A 20,261-nucleotide genomic window follows, 5' to 3' on the forward strand; every position below is an offset into this window, starting at 1 on the left:
TTTGTGGTCAGTATGTAAAAACAAGTATTTGCCCCTTCTGAATTTTTGAATGTTGGAACAAGGACAAGTGTTGATTGCTAGAACTTTACCTTGGCTGTCTCCCTGCCCTTTCCATAATACAGTCGTACCTTGGAAGTTGAACGGACTCCGTTCTGGAAGTCCGTTCGAATTCCAAAACGTTTGGAAACCAAAGTGCAGTTTCCAAAGCTCCTGCAGCCAATCAGAATCCATGGAAGCCCCGTCGGACGTTGGGGTTCCAAAGAACGTTCGCAAACCGGAACAATCACTTCCAGGTTTGTGGCGTTCGGGAGCCAAAACGTCCGAGTACCAAGGTGTTTGGGATCCAAGGTACGACTGTATACATTTATAAGACAATCCTGTGCATGTCTACACAGAAGTAGGTACCAGTGTGCTAAATGGGAGATAGTCTGGGATTTCAGCCTTACAGTGCAGGCCTACATATGTCTACTCAGAAGGACTAGTTGCAGAGTAATATACCCTGTGGGATCCCATAAGGTTACCCCAGTGGTTCTCAAAAGGGTGTGGTGTGTCACACACAGCTCCCAGCCCCAGACGGTCTGGAAGGATGTTATGCTCGATGGTATCAAAGCCGCTGAGAGATCCAGCAGAACTAGGAAACAGCTCTCATCTTTGTCCCTAGCCCGCCGGAGATCATCGACCAGTACGACCAAGGCAGTTTCAGTCCCATGATGAGGCCTGAATAAGATATCTGACCTTCAATATAGGGTTGGGAATGGCATTTTATTATATTGGGAATTCAATATTGATAGACTGTGGGATTTTAATAGGGTGCTTACATACCTCTCCCTATTACCCCCTTCTGATTCATGCACAAGGTTTCTGGATAAAAAATGCAGTACAGTCAGTGTAGCCACATATTTGTGGCTGCCTTCTGTATTAATGCATATTGACCCAGTAAATGGAGATGTCTGCCTGAAAGCTGTTAAGCTATCAGCATTCTAGTGCTAATATTATTATAGCTTTCAGGCAAGTTGGTGTCTGCTATATGGATTGCAGCAAGGATTAAGGGGAGGGCGAAGGTAAAGCTGTGGCTTTTCACTGAGAGACATGTTGCATATATTCCAAAAACATACAATGTGTATTAAAGGTCCAAAATAGGTTTGAATGCAATGCTTCTTGGGTGCATCATAATACTAAGAGTACTTTGAAATTAGTGCCATGTTCACCAAAGAAGAAATGTAGTTTTCCATGGCTGACGAGAGGGGAATGGTGGAACGTCAGAAATTGTTTCCTAGAGGTTCATTGTTAATATTCACAAGCAGATTCATGTAGTAAACATGAGATACGCTGTGGTCTAAACCACTGAGCCTAGCTCCTGCCCAGCTAGCACATTCAAAAAGCACGTCAAAAGCGTTTGAAAGCACGTCAAAGTGCAAAGTAGATAAATAGGTACCACTCCGGTGGGAAGGTAAACGGCGTTTTCATGCACTGCTCTGGTTCACTCTGGCCACATGACCTGGAAGCTGTCTGCGGACAAACGCCAGCTCCCTCGGCCTATAGAACGAGATGAGCGTGCAACCCCAGAGTCGTCCGTGACTGGACTTAACAGTCAGGGGTACCTTTACCTTTACCTCAGTTTTGAGGTGATAGGGAAAGTCATGCAAAGAGGTTGAGGGAACGTTCTTTCACATGTGGTCATAATGAACTGAAAAAAATGTTTAAAGGTACTTTTCCAAACAACAACAATGAGTCCTTTTTGTTGGGGATAATTCAGACTGAAATTCCCAGGTGTCAAAAAAGGGTATTTATGTATGCTACTCAGGGCTTTTTTTCCTCTTTAAAAATGTTTAGGGGTCATTTCTTGAGTCATTTTGACTCAAGAAAATCACCATTTTAAAGTTCAAATCTGGAAAAATACAGTAAATGAACAAAAGTACAAAGATTCACAACATGTTTAGGGGTATGTGTACCCCTGGGTCCCCCCAGAAAAAAGCACTGTTGCTACTACTGCGGCCCATGTTTTGTTAGGCCAAAAATGGAAAACAAGCGAGGTCCCAACCAAAACAGAGGGGCAACTTAATCTGACAGAATATGCGCAGCTTGCAGACTTAACATATAGAATAAGAGAACAAGAAGAACATAAGTTTAGAGAAGATTGGGAAACGTTTATTGAATATATTGGGGGGAAATTGTGTACACCTGAAAACGTTGGCAGCATTAAGATAAATCCAACAGTTTAAATAAGTTTTGATGGATGCAGCAATGAAATATTAAATGGTTTAGCTTTTGTAAAATATGCAGGGATTTATGATGTGTAAAATGAACCATGGAAAGAGAAGAAGATGAGATGGAGGTGAAAAAACAGTTTGTTTATATAAAAGTATTTTTACCCTATCCTTCAGTTAAAAAAGACTCCCAGAGCAGACTACAGAGATTAGAAATAATTTACCGGTAATTAGATTATAATCTTACAGTCTTAAAGATGTGGCACATAAGGAAATGGTAACAGGAGGGAAGAGGGAAAAAGCAAGTGTGGGGACTAGTTCTTAGTTCAGAAGTTCAGGGAGTGGTAGTTTAGCAGGCCATGGAACTGGATCTAGCTAGGGCTGCCATCTCTTGAAGAGCAAAAAGGAGAACACCTTTGCTGAGTTATACTTTTAACTACGGATCGCTATGACGACTCTCATTTTACATATTCATGAAAAAGAGGAAGTGTCCTGGAAAAAGAAAACATAGGGCACTGTGGGGTGGCTGCCGACTCCTTTCTGTCTCGCTGTCTCAGAAATGTCATTTGGTAGATAGAGGAAGCAGGGCTAACTTGGAAGCCGTTGTTGATAAGAGAGAAGTTGTTTAAAAAGTTGGATGTTCTTTGAAGGTATTAATGAATACTTCTGTATTTCCCCCCCTAAAGGTTATGGTTTTGTAGATTTTGACAGCCCAGCAGCAGCACAGAAGGCAGTAGCATCTCTTAAAGCAAATGGAGTTCAAGCGCAAATGGCAAAGGTAAGATCAATGAGAGGGCATTCTTAACTATGTAATGTTGTGTATTACTCTCTGCGGTGATAATTTTGTGGGATTGTTCCATTTCCTTGTTGTTTTCTAAATCAGGATTTCTTGCAATCTTGTTTTATTACTCAACACAAGTTTGTCTTCTGACTCTACTGATTTCTTCTTCATCTTCTTTTGTCTGTTGGCTTGCCAATGTGTATGATGCCTGTGATTTGCCCGGGTCCTGAAACGTGGTGCTCTTAAGTTCCATAACACTCTCCTGCCATCTTTCAAGGAACTTCATAAGACAAGGTTAATACACCTTTAGGTTCCGGGTGAAAACTTTCCTCTTTGGCTGATTGACATCCAATGCCCTTTAAAAACATGGAAAGGGGGATTATTAGGTTGTCTTTGTTTTTATGGTGCATTTTCTGGTTTTGTTTATATTGTGATTTTATATTGCGAAGCACCCTGAGATCTACGAGTATAGGGTGGTATACTACTACTACTACTACTACTACTACTACTACTACTACTACTAATATGCTTGAGATGGGAAGAGCACTGACATCCAGGCCCTAAATATGACAGTGGAGAGGTGGAATGTGTGTTCCAGGGCTGGCTAGTTGGTACATGGTTACTGCACAGCCTCAATACTTTGGGGCTTGGTCAAGCCTTGCACCATTCTGCATAAACCTGAGATGGCTTATGGGAGAAAGGTTCTGGAGGCAGTGCCCTTGGCTGAAGCTGCAAAGCATATGCAGACATTGAGATCATAAGGGGCTTCCCTTTGGCCATGAGAGGTTGCATGCAGTATCGGACAATTGATGGATCCAGCGAGTACACCTGCTGGATACCCCAGAAGACAAATACGCATTATAGAGTTGCATGTCTTGGTTCTCCAGCAGAGAATCTTGGCTTGGCGAAATGCAGCAGGGACACACAGATTGCCTGGTTTTTGCACGCATGAGGAACTTTGGCGACCGTGTATTGATTGTAGAGCCCATTGCAGATTAAATTATTTTTTAGCAACCTTCTTTTAATGGGGATCTCAAATGATCTGGCTGTGCCAGGTTCTGGGACACTTCTGTTTCCCCAGGCAATTTATTTTCCTTACTCTCTCAGCCTGCTGTGTGTTTTCTAGCTGCCACCTCATATTCTGCCGAACGGTATGGTTTTATTGCATATGAATAATTCATTATGTATACCTATTGCTTGCCATTCTGAGATTGCTTAGATGAAAGGTGATATGCAAATGCTTTAAATAAAGATAAGCCAATATATAAGATAAATCCCCCGTGACCTTCTCGCTAGTGCTTTAAGATCTGCATGGGAGGTCATGCTTGTGGAGCCGGCAGTGGACAAAGTCCATGCAGTGGTAACACGAGGCAGAGGCCTCTCAGTGGTGGCCCCTCTGTCTATGCAACGGTCTCCTCATTGTCCCCCATATTGCTGACATTTAGGTGTCATGTTAAATGCTTGCATTTCACCAGACTGTGGTTCCTCAATTTAGCAGAGAGTTTACAATGCACTTCATTGTGGTTTAAAGATTGCTGTTGATTGGTTGATAAGATTTTAATTGTTGTTTTTATCTTCTTTGCATTGTATTTCAGTATTATTGGTAGTTGCTCTGGGCACTGGCTGGTGTTCAAGAACAAGAGATTGATTGATTGATTGATTGATTGATTGATTGATTGATAATGGGGGGGGGGACTAGAATCCACCCTCAGTCTAATTAAATTATGTGCATTTGTCTGTGCCACATTCTGTGTAACCATGGCTATGGTTACTTGTGTTTTGGTAACCTCCAAGTTGGACCATTGTAATGAATTCTACCTGGGGCTGTATGGACCAGAAATTGCAACTAGTGCGAATCACAGCTGACAGGGGCAGTCGGCCACAAGCATACGGATCCTCTTTGGAAGCGTCTGTATTGTTTGCAAATTGTTTTCTGGGACCAATTGAAGGTGCTTACTTTAACATTTAAAGACCTAAAAAGTAGGGGACCCAAATACTGGAAAAACACTTTCCTTCGTATTGAACTGCCTATGCTTTAAGATCAGCAGTTGAGTCCCTACACAGGTCGATGTGTGTGGTGTGGAGGTCCTGGGAAGAGACTTCTTAGTGCTGGCTTCTCACATGCAGAACCCCTCCCTTCTTAGGTGTGTCTGGCCACATCTTTATATAGTTTGGGGTGGTTTGTAAACACATCTTTTCCAACAGGCATTTGGAGGAGACACCTGACTAGAAAAAAAGGTTTCATTTGCTGCTGCGCTTAATAAACTGCTACCTAGTTAAATTGTTATGAGTCGTTGTGCTTTGCATTTTAATGATCATGTCATTTTATGGATTTTAGTACATTTATATATGGGTATGGGTGTTGTTTGACCTTGGTGTAAATTGACATATGTTAATAGTGGTATGTAAGTCATCTAAATAAATTGTTGTGTTATATATTCAATTTCTATCTTGCCTTTCCCCCAAAATGTTTTTGGTGAAACTCTTTGATGTCAGTTATGCCTATTATGTACAAATGGACCGTGAGATGCAACCATGGAGTTCAGATAATGAAATTGTTCTAAATACCTCAAATTCATGGTTTCTCCATAGGGATGCTTCCAATGCGCTCAACTAGGAGCAAGCACAAAAAAGCTGTGTAGTCTTGTAGTTAGAAACCTCTGTAAATATAAACATGTAAATTCATCCTTAGTAGGATATGTTGTGCTGCAATTTGTTTTCTGTCCAAAGAACATCTGAAGAGCTAGAAGTTTCTGTCCAAATTTTGAACAGATTGTAATTTTCAAACAAACAGTATTTATGGAAGCCCATCAGGGATCGATTCCAGACATTTTGTCATTTTCTTCTTTGGAGTTGGTGACATGTTGTTGATGCCCCGTTTATTTCACTCTGTCTTGTTCTGTTGTTGTTATTATTATTATTATTCTCTATTACACACATTCGGATAATGTGTTTATGTGCTTCTTATTTTGTTCTTTGGTGCTGGCCATTGACCACAATAATAAATATTTGATTTGATTTGTATTCATGGAAGCATGAGGGCCCAATAGGAGAGATTTTGGAATATGCAGGCCCTTCCACAAGTTGACATTAGTTCTTTAAGATCTGAACTTTTATCTGCCCTGTTTAGGGAAGTTTTTAATGTTTGAAGTTTTATTCTGTTTTTAATGTTCTGTTGAAAGCCTCCCAGAGTGGCTGGGGAAACCCAGTCAGATGGGCGTGGTAGAATATATATATATAAAATTTACAGTATAAACCTCCCATTTGACTAGATAACTTGCAGAATGAATTGGTTCACACTGATCCCCTGTAACCTGAGGCGGAGATTTCAACTCCCCCCACCCCCACTTATTTAACAAATTCATAGACTGCTTTGTATCGTATTCATAGACCACTTTGTATTTTTTTGTTGTGAACTACCCAGGGATCTTCAGATAAAGGGTGGTATACATATTTTAACAACAACAACAACAATTAATACATTGAAGCCGTGTGCAAGATTTAAACCCTCCAGAATAAAACACAAGTTCAAAAAACAATAAAATAATTTCAGTAAACTCTTAAAAGCAATAAAACCATATTTACAAATTCTTTTTAAAAACAACAACCAAAACCCATTTCCTGCCCCATAAGTGAGTGGGTCATCCATCAGGTAAATCCTTCTTTTAAAAAAAAATGTCTTCAGCTATATACCCTGCACAGCATATCACTATATAATGTGGGGGGTTCCCATATCACATAATGCAGTGACATTGCCCACAAATGATGGGCAGTACTTCATAGAAATGGCAACAGCTGGACAAATGTGGCTGGAGTAGACACCCTCTGAAAACTGACACCTGTCAATTGATTTACCTTTCCTGACAATTTTTTTCGAAAGAGGGCGATTTTGTTTCTGTTGAATCTTTTTTTGCCAGAGAAGTTTTGAAACTTTTTTCTGAGGCTGCTTATGGAAATGAGCCATAAGGGTGAATTAGCTGAATGATTATGCCAGCCAAGATCGGAATCTCAATGCGGAAAGCATGAAATATTGATGCAATTTGGAATTCCTGTAGTTCCTTCACCTGAGAATCTCACATTACATACTTCCAATATTAATTAAGTCTCCAAAGGTCACTGTGAAGCAGGCTGCAGCAAGCATTATCTGCATTTCAAAAAAATGGGACAAAAATGGTGAACGAGAAGAGGATTAAAGTTGAGGTTGTACCTGAATAAGGGTGAAGTGGAGTTATACCGGAAGAGAGGTGAAGTGCCTTTGAGTTACTGAACCCAGAGTTCCTGACAAAAGCTAAGCGGTTCTCTTCAGTAGTTCTCCACTTGCTCCTCTTTTGCCCTATGCTTATCTCATCTTTTGTTCTCCACTGTTGAAACCACAACTATGCACATGCAGGCATTTGAGACAAGTGGATTGGGGTATTGAAAGCCAGCTCAAGATTTATAGCCGTGGCACAAGTGATTGTGCCGCCTGAGGTGGGTGGCTGCTCTGCTGCTGCCCGGCTGCTATTCCTCTTCCTGCCAACCTTTGCCCCACTCCTGCTCATGCCCCCTTATTTATTTTTCCTTTCCTTTTTTTCCTTTTTACTGTTGCATTGGTGGCATCAGAATTGGCCTGCCTCGCTTTTCCACATTATGGGAAAGGCGCTAGTAGAGTTGTAGATTGTTGTTGTTGTTTAGTCGTGTCCGACTCTTCGTGACCCCATGGACCGGAGCACGCCAGGCACTCCTGTCTTCCACTGCCTCCTGCAGTTTGGTCAAACTCATGTTGGTAGCTTCAAGAACACTGTCCAACCATCTCGTCCTCTGTCGTCCCCTTCTCCTTGTGCCCTCAATCTTCCCCAACATCAGAGTCTTTTCCAGGGAGTCTTCTCTTCTCATGAAGTGGCCAAAGTATTGGAGCCTCAGCTTCACAATCTTACCTTCCAATGAGCACTCAGGGCTGATTTCCTTAATAGATGTTAATAAAGTTGTAGACAATGAAGTTGTAGATGACAGGGTGCTGGCGTTTTGTACCTGTTTCGCCCTGGCAGTCCAAATAATCAAAAGGCCGCTGTTCGCCCCCGATGGGGCCCTTTAACTGGGGCTTGCAGGGAGACTGAACTTATCTAATAAACTGAGTCTATTGAATCTATTGAAACCAGACATTATAAGTTCATTTTAGGCTGGGTAATTCGCAAGTCTTTGTGGCTTTGTTTAATGTTTTGTATTTTTCTCAGAAGGTTGATAAAGTATATATAATTATTGTTCTGTGTATATTAATCGCCAACCTGTTGCATGAGTCGCACTACTTCTATCAACAGCACAGGTTGCATTTTTCTAACATTATGGGAAAGGCCTTCTTCAGTGTGAGGTCTTCTGGGCGAGGTGGTAAGGAGAGCACCTGGTTTGCTGCTGTTTTAAGCTAATAATGTTTTTAGCGTTGCAAAACCAAAGCAACATAGCACAGTGTTTGGGAAGAAGTCCATGGCCACTCAGGGGAATGAGCAGGAGGGGGCCCCCAATGCCGAAGGGACCGTGTATCACATTGTGAAGTAAGTGAAGCAATGCACAAGGGAGGCTTGTAAGGCCATAAAGCCCGTAGTCTACAGTTGCCTCCTGCACCATTGCCTGTGTTGAAGCCAGTGGCAACTGTACTCTGTGCATCCAAGGGAAGTCACTGGCAAGAAGCCGACTGGAGTTTCTGTCACTTGAACCCAGTACCTGTGAGGAGGTCATAACACCCAGGTATCAGTGGTACTCTAGTTTGCTATCAATGCTGTATTCTGTCTTTCAGTGGATAGGAAACATAAGGCTGGATATTATTCTGTATCTTGTTGTAACTAACTAACTAACTGACTAACTAACTAACTAACTAACTAACTAACTAACACCTTTCAATCAGTTTTCATGACTTACTCCTCTAGGTCAGACTTGGTATTTAAGTTTGAGTAGAAATGCTACTAGCTCATTGTCCCACCCCATTCCCACTGACTTTTTACATTTCCACAAATTGCAGTGTTCTCCCAATCCTGCTCATACCTTCTTGTGATTGAGTGACTATGTTATGGGGACATGAGCAAAAATAATAGCATGAGCATTAGAAATAATGGTAATGGTGATAAATGTCCTCAGTGATTCCACAAACAGAAAGCTGTTGGTTTCAATGCATCTTCTTGTATTGAAGCTGAAGATACAGGGTAGATATGGTTTGGAATCTCAGTGTGAAAAAGACCTTGGCAGAACCATATATTGGATCATGAAATAAGTTTTCAAGAAGATGTGGACAAAATAAAGGAGAGTGGATTGTCTCTACATCTTGTTTAAAGGAACGTTTTATTAATTTAGCATTGATAGGTTGTTGTTGTTTCTTGCCTAGCCCCAAATCTTCTTCTTCTTTGGCGATCACTGGTAGCCAAGTAAGATTGTCTTCCATAAACATGGTTTTAACAATGAGTCCGTAAGTGACTGTGGAGGCCAATTCTGGACCCACACATCCTTCCACAGTGGGGACATTGGTTTCTGGGCAAGAGTTGATCATGGTGTGGATTTGCCAAGCGCGCCTTCCTCTTAGCACGTTTCTCCCTTGTGTCCTGAGTTCAAGTGTCTTCAAAGCCCATGACACCTTTGGCAAAGGCTGTTCTCCAATTGGAGCGCTTGCAAGCCAGTGTTTCCCACTTGTTGTTGCTTATACTACATTTTTAAAAAAAATGCCTTGAGACAGTCTTTAAACCTCTTTTATTGACCACTAGCATTACACTTTCCATTTTTAAGTTCGGAATAGAGTAGTTGCTTTGGAAGATAATAATCACGCATCCGCACAACATGACCAGTCCAATGAAGTTGATGTTGAAGAAACATTGCTTCAACACTGGTGATCTTTGCTTCTTCCAGTACACTGGTATTAGTTTGCCTGTCTTCCCAAGTGATGTGTAAAATTTTTTGGAGACACCGTTGATGGAATCTTTTGAGGAGTTGGAGAGGGCTTTTATAAGTGGCCCATGTTTCACAAGCATACAGTAAGGTTGGTAGTACAATAGCTTTGTAAACAAGCATTTTGGTTTCCCTGTGAATGTCCTGGTCCTAAAACACTCTGCACTTCAATTGAGAGAAAGCTGCACTCGCAGAGCTCAGGCGATGCTGGATTGTGGCATCAATGTCAGCTCTTGTGGAAAGATAACTGCCCAGGTAGGAGAAGTGATCAACGTTTTCCAACATTACACCATTAAGTTGGATTTGTGGCGCTGCAAAGCGGTTATTTTGTGCTTGTTGGTGCAGCACTTTGGTTTTTTGGATGTTGAGTGATAGGCCAAGCTTTTTGTAAGCTTCTGAGAAGATATTTAGGATGGTTTGGAGGTCATACTCTGAGCATGCACACACTATGTTGTCATCAGCATACTGAAGCTCTGTGACGGAAGTTACAATAACCTTACTCTTTGCTTTCAGCCTGCTCAGATTGAAGAGCTTTCCATCTGTTCTATAAATGATTTCCACTCCGGTGGGGAGTTTCCCTTCGACAAAGTGTAGGATCATGGCAATGAAAATAATGAATAGAGTTGGGTCAATAGCACAACCCTGTTCAACACCTGATCCGACTGTGAATGGTTCACTTTGAGAGCTATTGTTATCTGCGATTGTTGTTGTCATATTATCATGGAGGAGCCGAATGATGTTCCTAAATTTATCTGGTCAGCCAATTTTCTTCATTTAGCACTGATAGGTTGGTGTTGTTTCTTGCCTAGCCCAAATATTGGTTCTTTAAACTAGATGCTTAATATTAAATACTGACATTTTCCTAGGAGAGGTATCCAGTTGTTTCTGCTTTGCTTCCAGAAACCTTTCCTCAGCAATGTATTATAGATCATTTTGAGAAGCTCACAGCATTATGTACATGACAACATGAGTAGATGGAATTCCATCTCTGCCATCATGGTTAGAGTGTCAAACATGGACCTTGGGAGATCAGCATTCAAATCCCTACTCAGCTGTGATGCTCCTGGGGTGACCTTGGATCAATCACTGCCTAACCTACGTCACAGAGTCATTATGGGGATTAAATGAGGAGGTGATAGAACCATGTAGACTGATGCCTTGTGGAGTAAAAAGATGGGAAATCTAAGAAATAAATATATATGATCACACATGATATAAGAAACCAGGGCCAAATTGCGTAGAAAGCTTTGAGTTCTGCAGTCAGGATGATGGTTTTTAGTTTGCAATGCTCCCTCCCACTCTTTTTATGAAAAACTTCTTGATAATTACTACATAATTACTACCATCTAAAGACTACTTAGCTTTGCACTTGATGTCAATTATTATTATTTAGTTGAAATAAATAAACCCCGGCTTCCTAGATCCCATTTTGGGTGATGGGTTTGTGTGTGTTCAAACACCAGTTCTTTTGACTCTGTCACCCTTGGCCACTTTTTACGATATCGCAGCAGGATAATAAATCTGAATCTTTCGGCGTTGGAACTTCAGAGTTGCTATTTTAATCTTCTTAATTATCTGATTTTTCTCTAAAGCAAAGCATTCATTAAGAGCCATAGTAAGGCTTCAGTAAAATTGTTTTCATCATTTACACCATAAAGACTAAGTAAGACCTCCATGGAAACTTTGGAGACTTAAGCAGCATGGAAATTGTACAGAATACTTTTGTAACGAGGCTGACGACATTCCAGAGCATTTGATGAGGAACTCGACATCTGTTAGAAGTATAGGTTCCTATCCAATTGCTGTATAGAATGTTTGCACACAAAAACACAGTATAAAAATCTGTCCATCTCGTGAAAACATCAACTGTCTCAAATAGTACTTATACTTAGGCTTGAGATGTACTGCCTCAATAATAATTCCTAATTAACTTGCAATGGATCTTCAGGGATGAAGGCAAAAGGAAGGTACCATCCGCTTTGCAAAAAGGATTCCTCTCTCTGCTGCTTGCTTAGGCTGCTATTTGGCTTCAAATCCTCCTGTTCTCCTCCGAAACAGGCCTCCCAGGAGCTAAGCAGCTGTTTGTGAAGAAACTTTAGAACGTTAAAAAAAAGTAAGGCTAAATAATTAATGTTTCCGGCCGCCATGTAAGGAAACCAAGGTCAGGCGACATGAGAAGGTGGAAAGCCCTTGTGTAACACTTTTGGGATGTTCATTTTAATAGTGCAATAATGACAATCATTAAAATATTAATTTACGTCTATTAGGATTTATTTATTTTTTAAACTCACTTTAAGTTACCGTGCGTAAGTCCACTAACACAACACAACACAGACAAGAAGTATTTGTGTAATGAATCAATGTACATCACACCCTCACCCAAACTTTTGGGTATTGGACAAAAAAAAGACACCTAATAAAATATGGAAGTTCCTTATAATACCACATCAGATAAACATCAGTCAAATTAATTTTTGGCACGAAAGCCTCAGAGGAGCTATTTTCAGTTACCATCACTCAATCAGTACTGTTCATGAAAGAGTTGAAGGCAATATGCAGAACAGCTTGCATTGACTGCTTTGTGTTAGTCGTCAGTGGTTACACTCACAAAATTTCATGTAGTTTTTATTTCATTTTTGTAAAATAGTTTTCCCAGAGTTGTTGCAGTTAAAGTCGGTGATGGCTCTGTCATACTTCTCAGAGGAAGAAGACTTTTAAGCAAGCCTGATTTGTTTGAAATTTCCCATTCCTGACCTCCAGTCAACTTCCTTCTGCATCAGTGCCCAGGCACTTGACAGTTTTTTCACTGGGTATTTATCCTCAGACTGCGTTTAAACCTACTTCACAGGAACACCAAGCCATGCACAATGTGGCAACAAATTTAATAAATAAATAACTGTTTTCCAACCGGCTGTACGCCGGCTACAGGACTGATAAGTAGAGCTGCTCATTTGGATAATCAATGAAAAACACTTTGAATGGCTAAAAGGATAACCTCAGATAAATATATTTGACCGCCTAGAATACAATATACAATCATGAAAAATTCAACAGAAAATAAGGATGGCGATCTATGACCTATATCAGGAACAATGATTGAAAACAGGCATAGGCAAACTTGGCCCTCCAGCTGTTTTGGGACTACAGCTCCCATCATCCCTAGCTAACAGGACCAGTGGTCAGGGATGATAGGGATTGTAGTCCCAAAACATCTGAAGGGCCGAGTTTGCCTATGCCTGATTAAAAACAAGCCACTAATAGGTTTTATTTTGTAAGTATTTTTTTTTTTTAAATTAAGTTGTATCCAGTGCTGGACAAGCAGTATTATAAACCCGCTTTCTCTCCCTTCCCTGTGAACCCCCAACATCGGCTCCAGTGGGTCCTCCAACGCTCTGCAACAGATTTTGAGGGTGTGCAAGGGGCTGCAAGGGTGAGATGGGGGAAATTCTGTTGCACAGGTGGACATCTGCTGCACAGTCAGAACAGCAGCATTGGATACAACTCTCAAGTTTATAACCCCATGTTGAGGACTCTGCTGACCAGCATGGAGGCAACACCACTGGTGTGTATTGGGTGGGAGAAATCCACTGCAGGCTGAGCGTTGCCTGTAGTAAGCTTTGTCTTGTGGTAACGTTAAGGCTTACTGGGAAATGATATAAATTACATTGGTACCTCTAGCTGCATGTACCTCTGGATACATATCCTTTGGGTTAGGCTCACGGCAAACCCGGAAGTATTTTTCTGGGTTTTGCCTCATGCGCATGCGCAGAAATGCTTTACCGCACCACGCACATTCGCAGAACAGGCACCTCCGATTGCGAAAACCTCGGGATCCGACCGGAGCTCCGGAACGGATCCTGTCCACAACCGGAGGTACCACGGTATAATGAAATGAAAAGGGTGTTTAAAATAACGTTTGTAAAAATAATTTTAAAAAGCTTTTCTTTTGAGAATTATAGGGCCAGAATTACCTAAAATGTATAAAAACTTATTCATGTGTGGCACTACAGCAGCAAGAACGTTACTTGCTGCAAAACTGAAAGAAGCAGAAGTCCCAGTAAAGGAAGAATGGATACAAAAACTTATGAAATCTGTGGAAAAGGCAAAACTTACTGGAAGAATAAGAAATCAAGATAGCAATATTTTTTTATTATCAAAGAATGGAAACGAATATTTACAGATAAATTATAAACAGATAAAAACATTGGCAGGATTATTGTAACAACCTACAGTTTTATAAGAGTATATATTGAAAGAAGATGAATAAATGAGCAAATTAATTTGGATATGCAGAAGATATTAAAAAATAAATTTAAGGAACCACAAAAAAGAGGGGGATGGAAGTCAAGTTTTGAAATGTCAAAATGAGTGTAAAATTTCTGAAATGCATAAGATTTGTGAAATGTATAAACTTGAAAAGTATGTATGTATGTATGAGCCTTGCCCAGGCAGTCAGGAAGCTGCCGCTGGTACTTCTCCTCTGGCCAATAGAGCACAGAATGCTTCCTAATAAGATGGTATGTTCTTCAGGAGTCAAAGTTTAATTGGACCCTGTCTTCAAGCACATCAATCATGCCAGCGGTCATAGCTAAATGTTTTAAAGCCCACCTTTACCATCTACCCTGACAGCCACCAATCATCAGTACTTTAGATGTGGTGGTGAATCCACTGATCATCTGCCCCATTTGGGTTTGCTTTGCAAAAATGTAATGGTCGATTTGTTTCTAAAAGTTGGGACGAGAAACTATCAGATAAATAAGTAAAATTGTTTCCAGTATTTAATAGCATTTATTTAACTCGTAATTTAATATTGCTCTCTGGGTGAGAACTGGGGTAGTCTAGAATCTGGCAGAGAGCAGGTGGAGTGAAGACAGAATCCAGGAGTTGTGGAAAGAGACTGGTGGATTTGGGGAAGAGTCCACAGTGAGAATTCTTTGTTGAGTTGGCTAAGCTGTTTTCCTGTGTTTCAGTGCCTGCCATGATGCAATGCACTGGATGGGCTAGGAAAATAAAAGAATGAATGAGTTCATTTTATAAAACAAGACGATTCATGAATAAGTATGAAAGATTTCTTGACTATGAAAAATTTCCCAGGAAACTGAGCCAGAAGAGATAACCAGCAAGTCATGTGATAATGTATTCATATGAAATCTGTGCTATGCTGCTTTGATGGCTCTTGCGAATTCCCTTGGCCCTACTTTGATATGCATTGCAGGAGAATTAGGATCACTTTATGTAGTGTAACACTAGCTGAGATGGCATCAGACTTAATCATAAATTATTATTTTTTACTGTTTCCCAGCTCTAGTTAGGTAAAACATTATATTACAGAAATGAGCAGTACGTCAGCTTGAGAAAACAGGGCACTCACTTTGAAGTGCTTAGACAACGCGGTATTTTGGAAAATGTTGTGCATGGCTTTCAAACCTTTTATATCTGGCAAACAGGAAATACAAATCCGGCAAATGAGTTAAGCATTGCAGAGCGATGCCTATTTTCCTTTCGTGCTGAGGAAACTCCAAACACCACATGTGTGAGTTGTTCAACCGCAGCTATGAAGTATAAGAACCTGGTTCTCAGTTTGCGACGTGTGTTCGTTCCAGCCTTGGAAAGCATGCCTTAAATCGCCAAGGACACAGCAGCCCACTCTTTGGTAATAATTTATGTTCAGTGCATTGCATTTGTGCAGAGCAGAAGCTAGCATTTTTTTAAAAATGCTGTGTCATTATATCTAGAGCTGGTCAGTAATTTTTCCCCATAGGTGTCTGTTAGAAAAGGCATTGCAATACTCCCTTGCTAAGTAGCTTTAGTTGCAGAGGGGAAATCAGTAAATGTCAATAAGCAAAAATTATATATGGCCTGTGTGCATGTTTGTCTACATGTCAGGATTCAAGGCAACTGCAGGTCCAGAACCTGGGACCTTGGCAAGGCAAGAAAGAATTTAAGTCTGTTGAACAGTTCTGGCCACAAGAGGAATCGGGAAGACTGTCATAGCCCTGGACTTAGTGCGCCAGTTATGTGTTGCCAAAATGAAAGGACAAAAAGAGGATGCTCATAAAATGTGCATATGATAATTTATATGTAAAGGCACACCTTGAGATATAATTGCTATAATTTAGATAAAAATGCAAACTATATTGCATAGTGGGGAAGACTGTGAGCAAGTGACCGATGCACCTGCTTCTGTCCAGGTTCTATTGATGGGCAGCTTCAGTGTCCCAGTGCTCCCTTTTTATGGTTTGCTGTCTTTAAACTGCACTTGGACTTGATGCCCCTTCAGAGAAATGACCCCTCCGATGAGAAGATAGCCGTTCAGATAGAAGACCATAAAATAGGACATGTCCGCCATTGTGGCAAATGAAGAGCAGAAAGAAACCCAAAGAGCTGTGTGTTGTCAATTCCTTGCTCCTTCTTTCCACTCAGTACTCATGAATGATGTCTCCCACAGCTCTACTTCCCCAATTACAGAGGCAGTGAACCTCTGGCTTAGCAGAGTGTGGTCTCAAAAGCAGAACACTGCCCCTGTAACTCCCTGATCTCCATGGAGGTGGGAACCAGGACACATAATGTCTGTGTATGAAGCCTTCAGTAAGCCTCTGACTAGCACCAGTGCTTCATAGTGCCTGCCCTCTGGTCTAGACCAGGCTTCCTCAATCTCGGCCCTCCAGATGTTTTTGGCCTACAACTCCCATGATCCCTAGCTAGCAGGACCAGTGGTCAGGGATGATGGGAACTGTAGTCTCAAAACACCTGGAGGGCCGAGGTTGAGGAAGCCTGGTCTAGACTTTGCTGGTTAGCCTCCAGCTTGCACAGTATGGTAGCTCAGGGTTTGAAATCAAACTCTGCTCTCCAACATTGCCTGCCTGCCTACCTTTCAGGTTCTGCAACCCTTGAAAACCTTCCTTCTCACCACCAGCCAGTGACTTCCCTATACCTTAAAGGTAAAGGGACCCCTGACCATTAGGTCCAGTCGTGGCGGACTCTGGGGTTGCGGCGCTCATCTCGCTTTACTGGCCGAGGGAGCCGGCGTACAGCTTACGGGTCATGTGGCCAGCATAACTAAGCCGCTTCTGGCGAACCAGAGCAGCACACAGAAACACCGTTTACCTTCTCGCTGGAGAGGTAGCTATTTACCGTATCTACTTGCACTTTGACGTGCTTTTGAACTGCTAGGTTGGCAGGAGCAGGGAGCTCACCTGAGCAATGGGAGCTCACTCTGTTGCGGGGATTCGAACCGCCGACCTTCTGATCAGCAAGTCCTAGGCTCTGTGGTTTAACCCACAGCGCCACCAACGTCCCTTCCTTATATCTTAGGTCACTGCTAAGAACTGGGGTGCAATTTCACCCCCACTAACATCTGGGCAGCAACCATGGTTTCCAGATGAGGTGGGTGTATTTTGGGTTGAAGCCAAGACCCATTCCTCTTCAGTTTGCCCTGGGCCTGCTCTGCCGATGCAGAAAAGGGGAAAAGCTTGACTCTTGCTCCCTGCCTCTGGCCACACTAGTTCCACGCCATATTCCTATGACTCAGTGTAGGAGCAGTGGTATTTTGACTGACCTCTCAATGCATTTGCAAGCTTTTCATTGGAATGGGCTTTGCAAGCATGACCTAAGGATGTCCCTGTGGCAAGCTGGGCTCTCCACGCCAATGCAAAGTTTTCAGATGCAGCAACTTGCCCGTATGACTGCTCCTTCATTGCAGTGGAGAGCTTCACATTGCTGTGCAAAGGGAAGAGCTTGGCATTGCTGAAATGAGCTGCCGCTATTTTTAGGAAGTCATGATGTGTAAACGATGCCTTCTGCTTGCATTGAGGCTGTGTGTGGTGTGTGTGTGTGTGTGTGTGTGTGTGTGTGTGTGTAAGAAATAGGACTGACACCCTAACAGGGGTTAGGGATTGAAAGTTGGGGTGGGAACTAGGGTGATTAGGAGAGATCAGGTCCACCTCCTCAGCCATCTCCAAATGCCACAGGCTCATAATTGAGTCGTTTCTCAAAAGACAGCTTGACCACTCTATAGTTTCTGGGTCACCACAACTATTTCCTATTCTAAGCATAGCAAATAGCTGTGGTTATCTCTGAGATGATTATGCTGAGTTTTGGGTGAGTCTGACTTTGAACGTGTGCTGCTGCTGTTCGTTTTCACATTTCCTAAAATCCCAGTGCTTTCGCTTTTGTGAGGTGGTGTTCTTCAGCTGGTTTTGCTATTAAACACAGAGCGCTCCAAGTTTGCTATTAAACACAGAGCGCTCCAAGTCTTTCCGAAACGTACGGTTAGGTTTTTCTTCTTATCAGCTCAGTTTATTTATCTGGAACTGCACTCTGCAGGATCCATATTCTACACCATTTGTTACAATTTGTTTCATAATTTGATTGTTTGGCAACAAGAATAATGGCTTTATCCCAAACTCAATTCCATCCTTTTAATAGCCTCCCCCCCCCTTTCAAATGGAGACCAGACCAAAGCCATTAACAAGACCTTACTCAAATTTCAACTCTTACATTATAGACGGCTAAGATTTAGTAAAGTAATAAGGCATATGCTTGATTCTGAGTGGCCTTAATTAAACATACATGTATAGCTAAATGTCAGTGTGGGCTTAAATAATGTACTGAATTGGGGGCTTAAAAACCAGCATAATGGTAGTGAAAAGGAGCCTGATGGGAATCTAGGACACCATTGCACTAATACTTGAGATGTTTCCTAATGCGATGAATAATTCTGTTGAATTCATTTTGAATTATACTGTGTAAGTTTCAAATTGGAATCTCACAACAATAGAAGCTTGAAATTATTCCATCTTTTTTTACACCTAGATAATCATGGCAGCTGCCTCTTGAGGTCAAGAGGGTGCTGTGTTCTAATCAGATAATTGGAAGGAATACAATAGTTGATAAAAAATGATTTGCCGGAAGATTTTGGTTTTGTCTGCAAGAACGTAGGAAGCTGCCATGTACTGATCCTCTTGGGGTTGTATCTAGTTCTAGTAGTATTCAGAGATGACCCGGTGAATTGAATGGGCATGAGTAATGTAGGTCTATGGGACTACTCTGAGTAAAACTTAGTTGGATACAACCCTTGGGCCATCTGGTTCAGTATTGTCTACTGGCAATGTCTCTGCAGGGTTTGGGGCAAGAATCTTTCCCAGCCCCATCTGCTGTTGATTGAACCTGCAACCTTCTGCACACAAAACATGAGCTACGACCTTGCCCTTTGCTTGCCTAGTGCAGAGTCTGTCTATACATGCCAATCAGTGACCGCAATGGCACCCGTACATGAAAGCACCCATCACAGATAAAATACATCAGTCAGGCCTAGCTTTTTATCACATCATGCAGTGATATTCAACGGAAGCAACACACAGATGTTCCTCAGAGAGTCAGAAATTGTAAGGCATTTGGGTAGTGTGGAATACATGTATATATAAATCAGCTCTTGGCTAGTAGGTAAAAGGTAAAGGATCCCTGGACGGTTAAGTCCAGTCAAAGACAACTGTGGGGTTGCGGCGCTCATCTTGCTTTCAGGCTGAAGGAGCCGGCGTTTGTCCACAGACAGCTTTCCGGGTCATGTGGCCAGCATGACTAAACCACTTCTGGCACAACGGAACACTGTGATGGAAACCAGAGCGCATGGAAACACTATTTACCTTCCCGCTGCAGTGGTATTTATTTATCTACTTGCACTTTGATGTGCTTTCGAACTGCTAGGTTGGCAGGAGCTGGGACAGAGCAACGGGAGTTCACCCCGTCATGGGGATTCAAACCGCCAACCTTCCAACTGCAAGCCCAAGAGGCTCAGCGGTTTAGACCACATTGCCACCTGCATCTTGGCTAGTATAGAAGCCTCAAGAGCAAGCTGAAAGCCTGAACCATACCTTCTTTGGGAAAGCAATCTAGCTGAGTTGTGGGGTAGATGCTTTGTGTGCAGAAGACCCCAGGTTCAGTTACTGGCAGCACATTATTGGGCCAGATGGACAAACAATCTGAACTGGACTAAGGAAGCTTCTTATGTTCTTCACAACACAACAGCTGTTGTGGTGTTATATGCCAACAATTTATTTTAATGCCTTACAAGCCATAATTGAACTCATTCTCCATATGTAGGCAACGGCACTATCCCAACACAAGACATCGACAGGCTTGGGAGAACCCTGAGCCTTGCTGATGTACCAAAACAACAACAACCTTCAGACCTTCAAGTCCTTATTTGTTCAGAACTAAACCATTCATACGGGACGCGGGTGGCGCTGTGGGTTAAACCACAGATCCTAGGGTTTGCCAATTGGAAGTTCAGCGGTTCAAATCCCTGCGATGGGGTGAGCTCCCTTTGCTTGGTCCCTGATCCTGCCAACCTAGCAGTTCAAAAGCAC

The 20,261-nt window shown here is 42.0% G+C and overlaps 1 protein-coding gene across 5 annotated transcripts in view; it reads left to right on the top strand.

The window, feature by feature from the left end:
• The window catches only part of RBMS3 (RNA binding motif single stranded interacting protein 3), a 749,106-nt gene that overhangs the window by 492,445 nt on the left and 236,400 nt on the right, over positions 1-20,261 (top strand). For all 5 annotated transcript variants that reach the window (XM_077916336.1, XM_077916334.1, XM_077916335.1 and 2 more), the window contains one exon: positions 2,894-2,985. In XM_077916336.1, coding sequence (XP_077772462.1) covers positions 2,894-2,985 — 92 coding nt within the window. The remainder of the gene's footprint in view (positions 1-2,893; positions 2,986-20,261) is intronic.

This window comes from Podarcis muralis, chromosome 12 (genome assembly GCF_964188315.1).
Source record: "Podarcis muralis chromosome 12, rPodMur119.hap1.1, whole genome shotgun sequence".
Lineage (NCBI taxonomy): Eukaryota > Metazoa > Chordata > Lepidosauria > Squamata > Lacertidae > Podarcis > Podarcis muralis.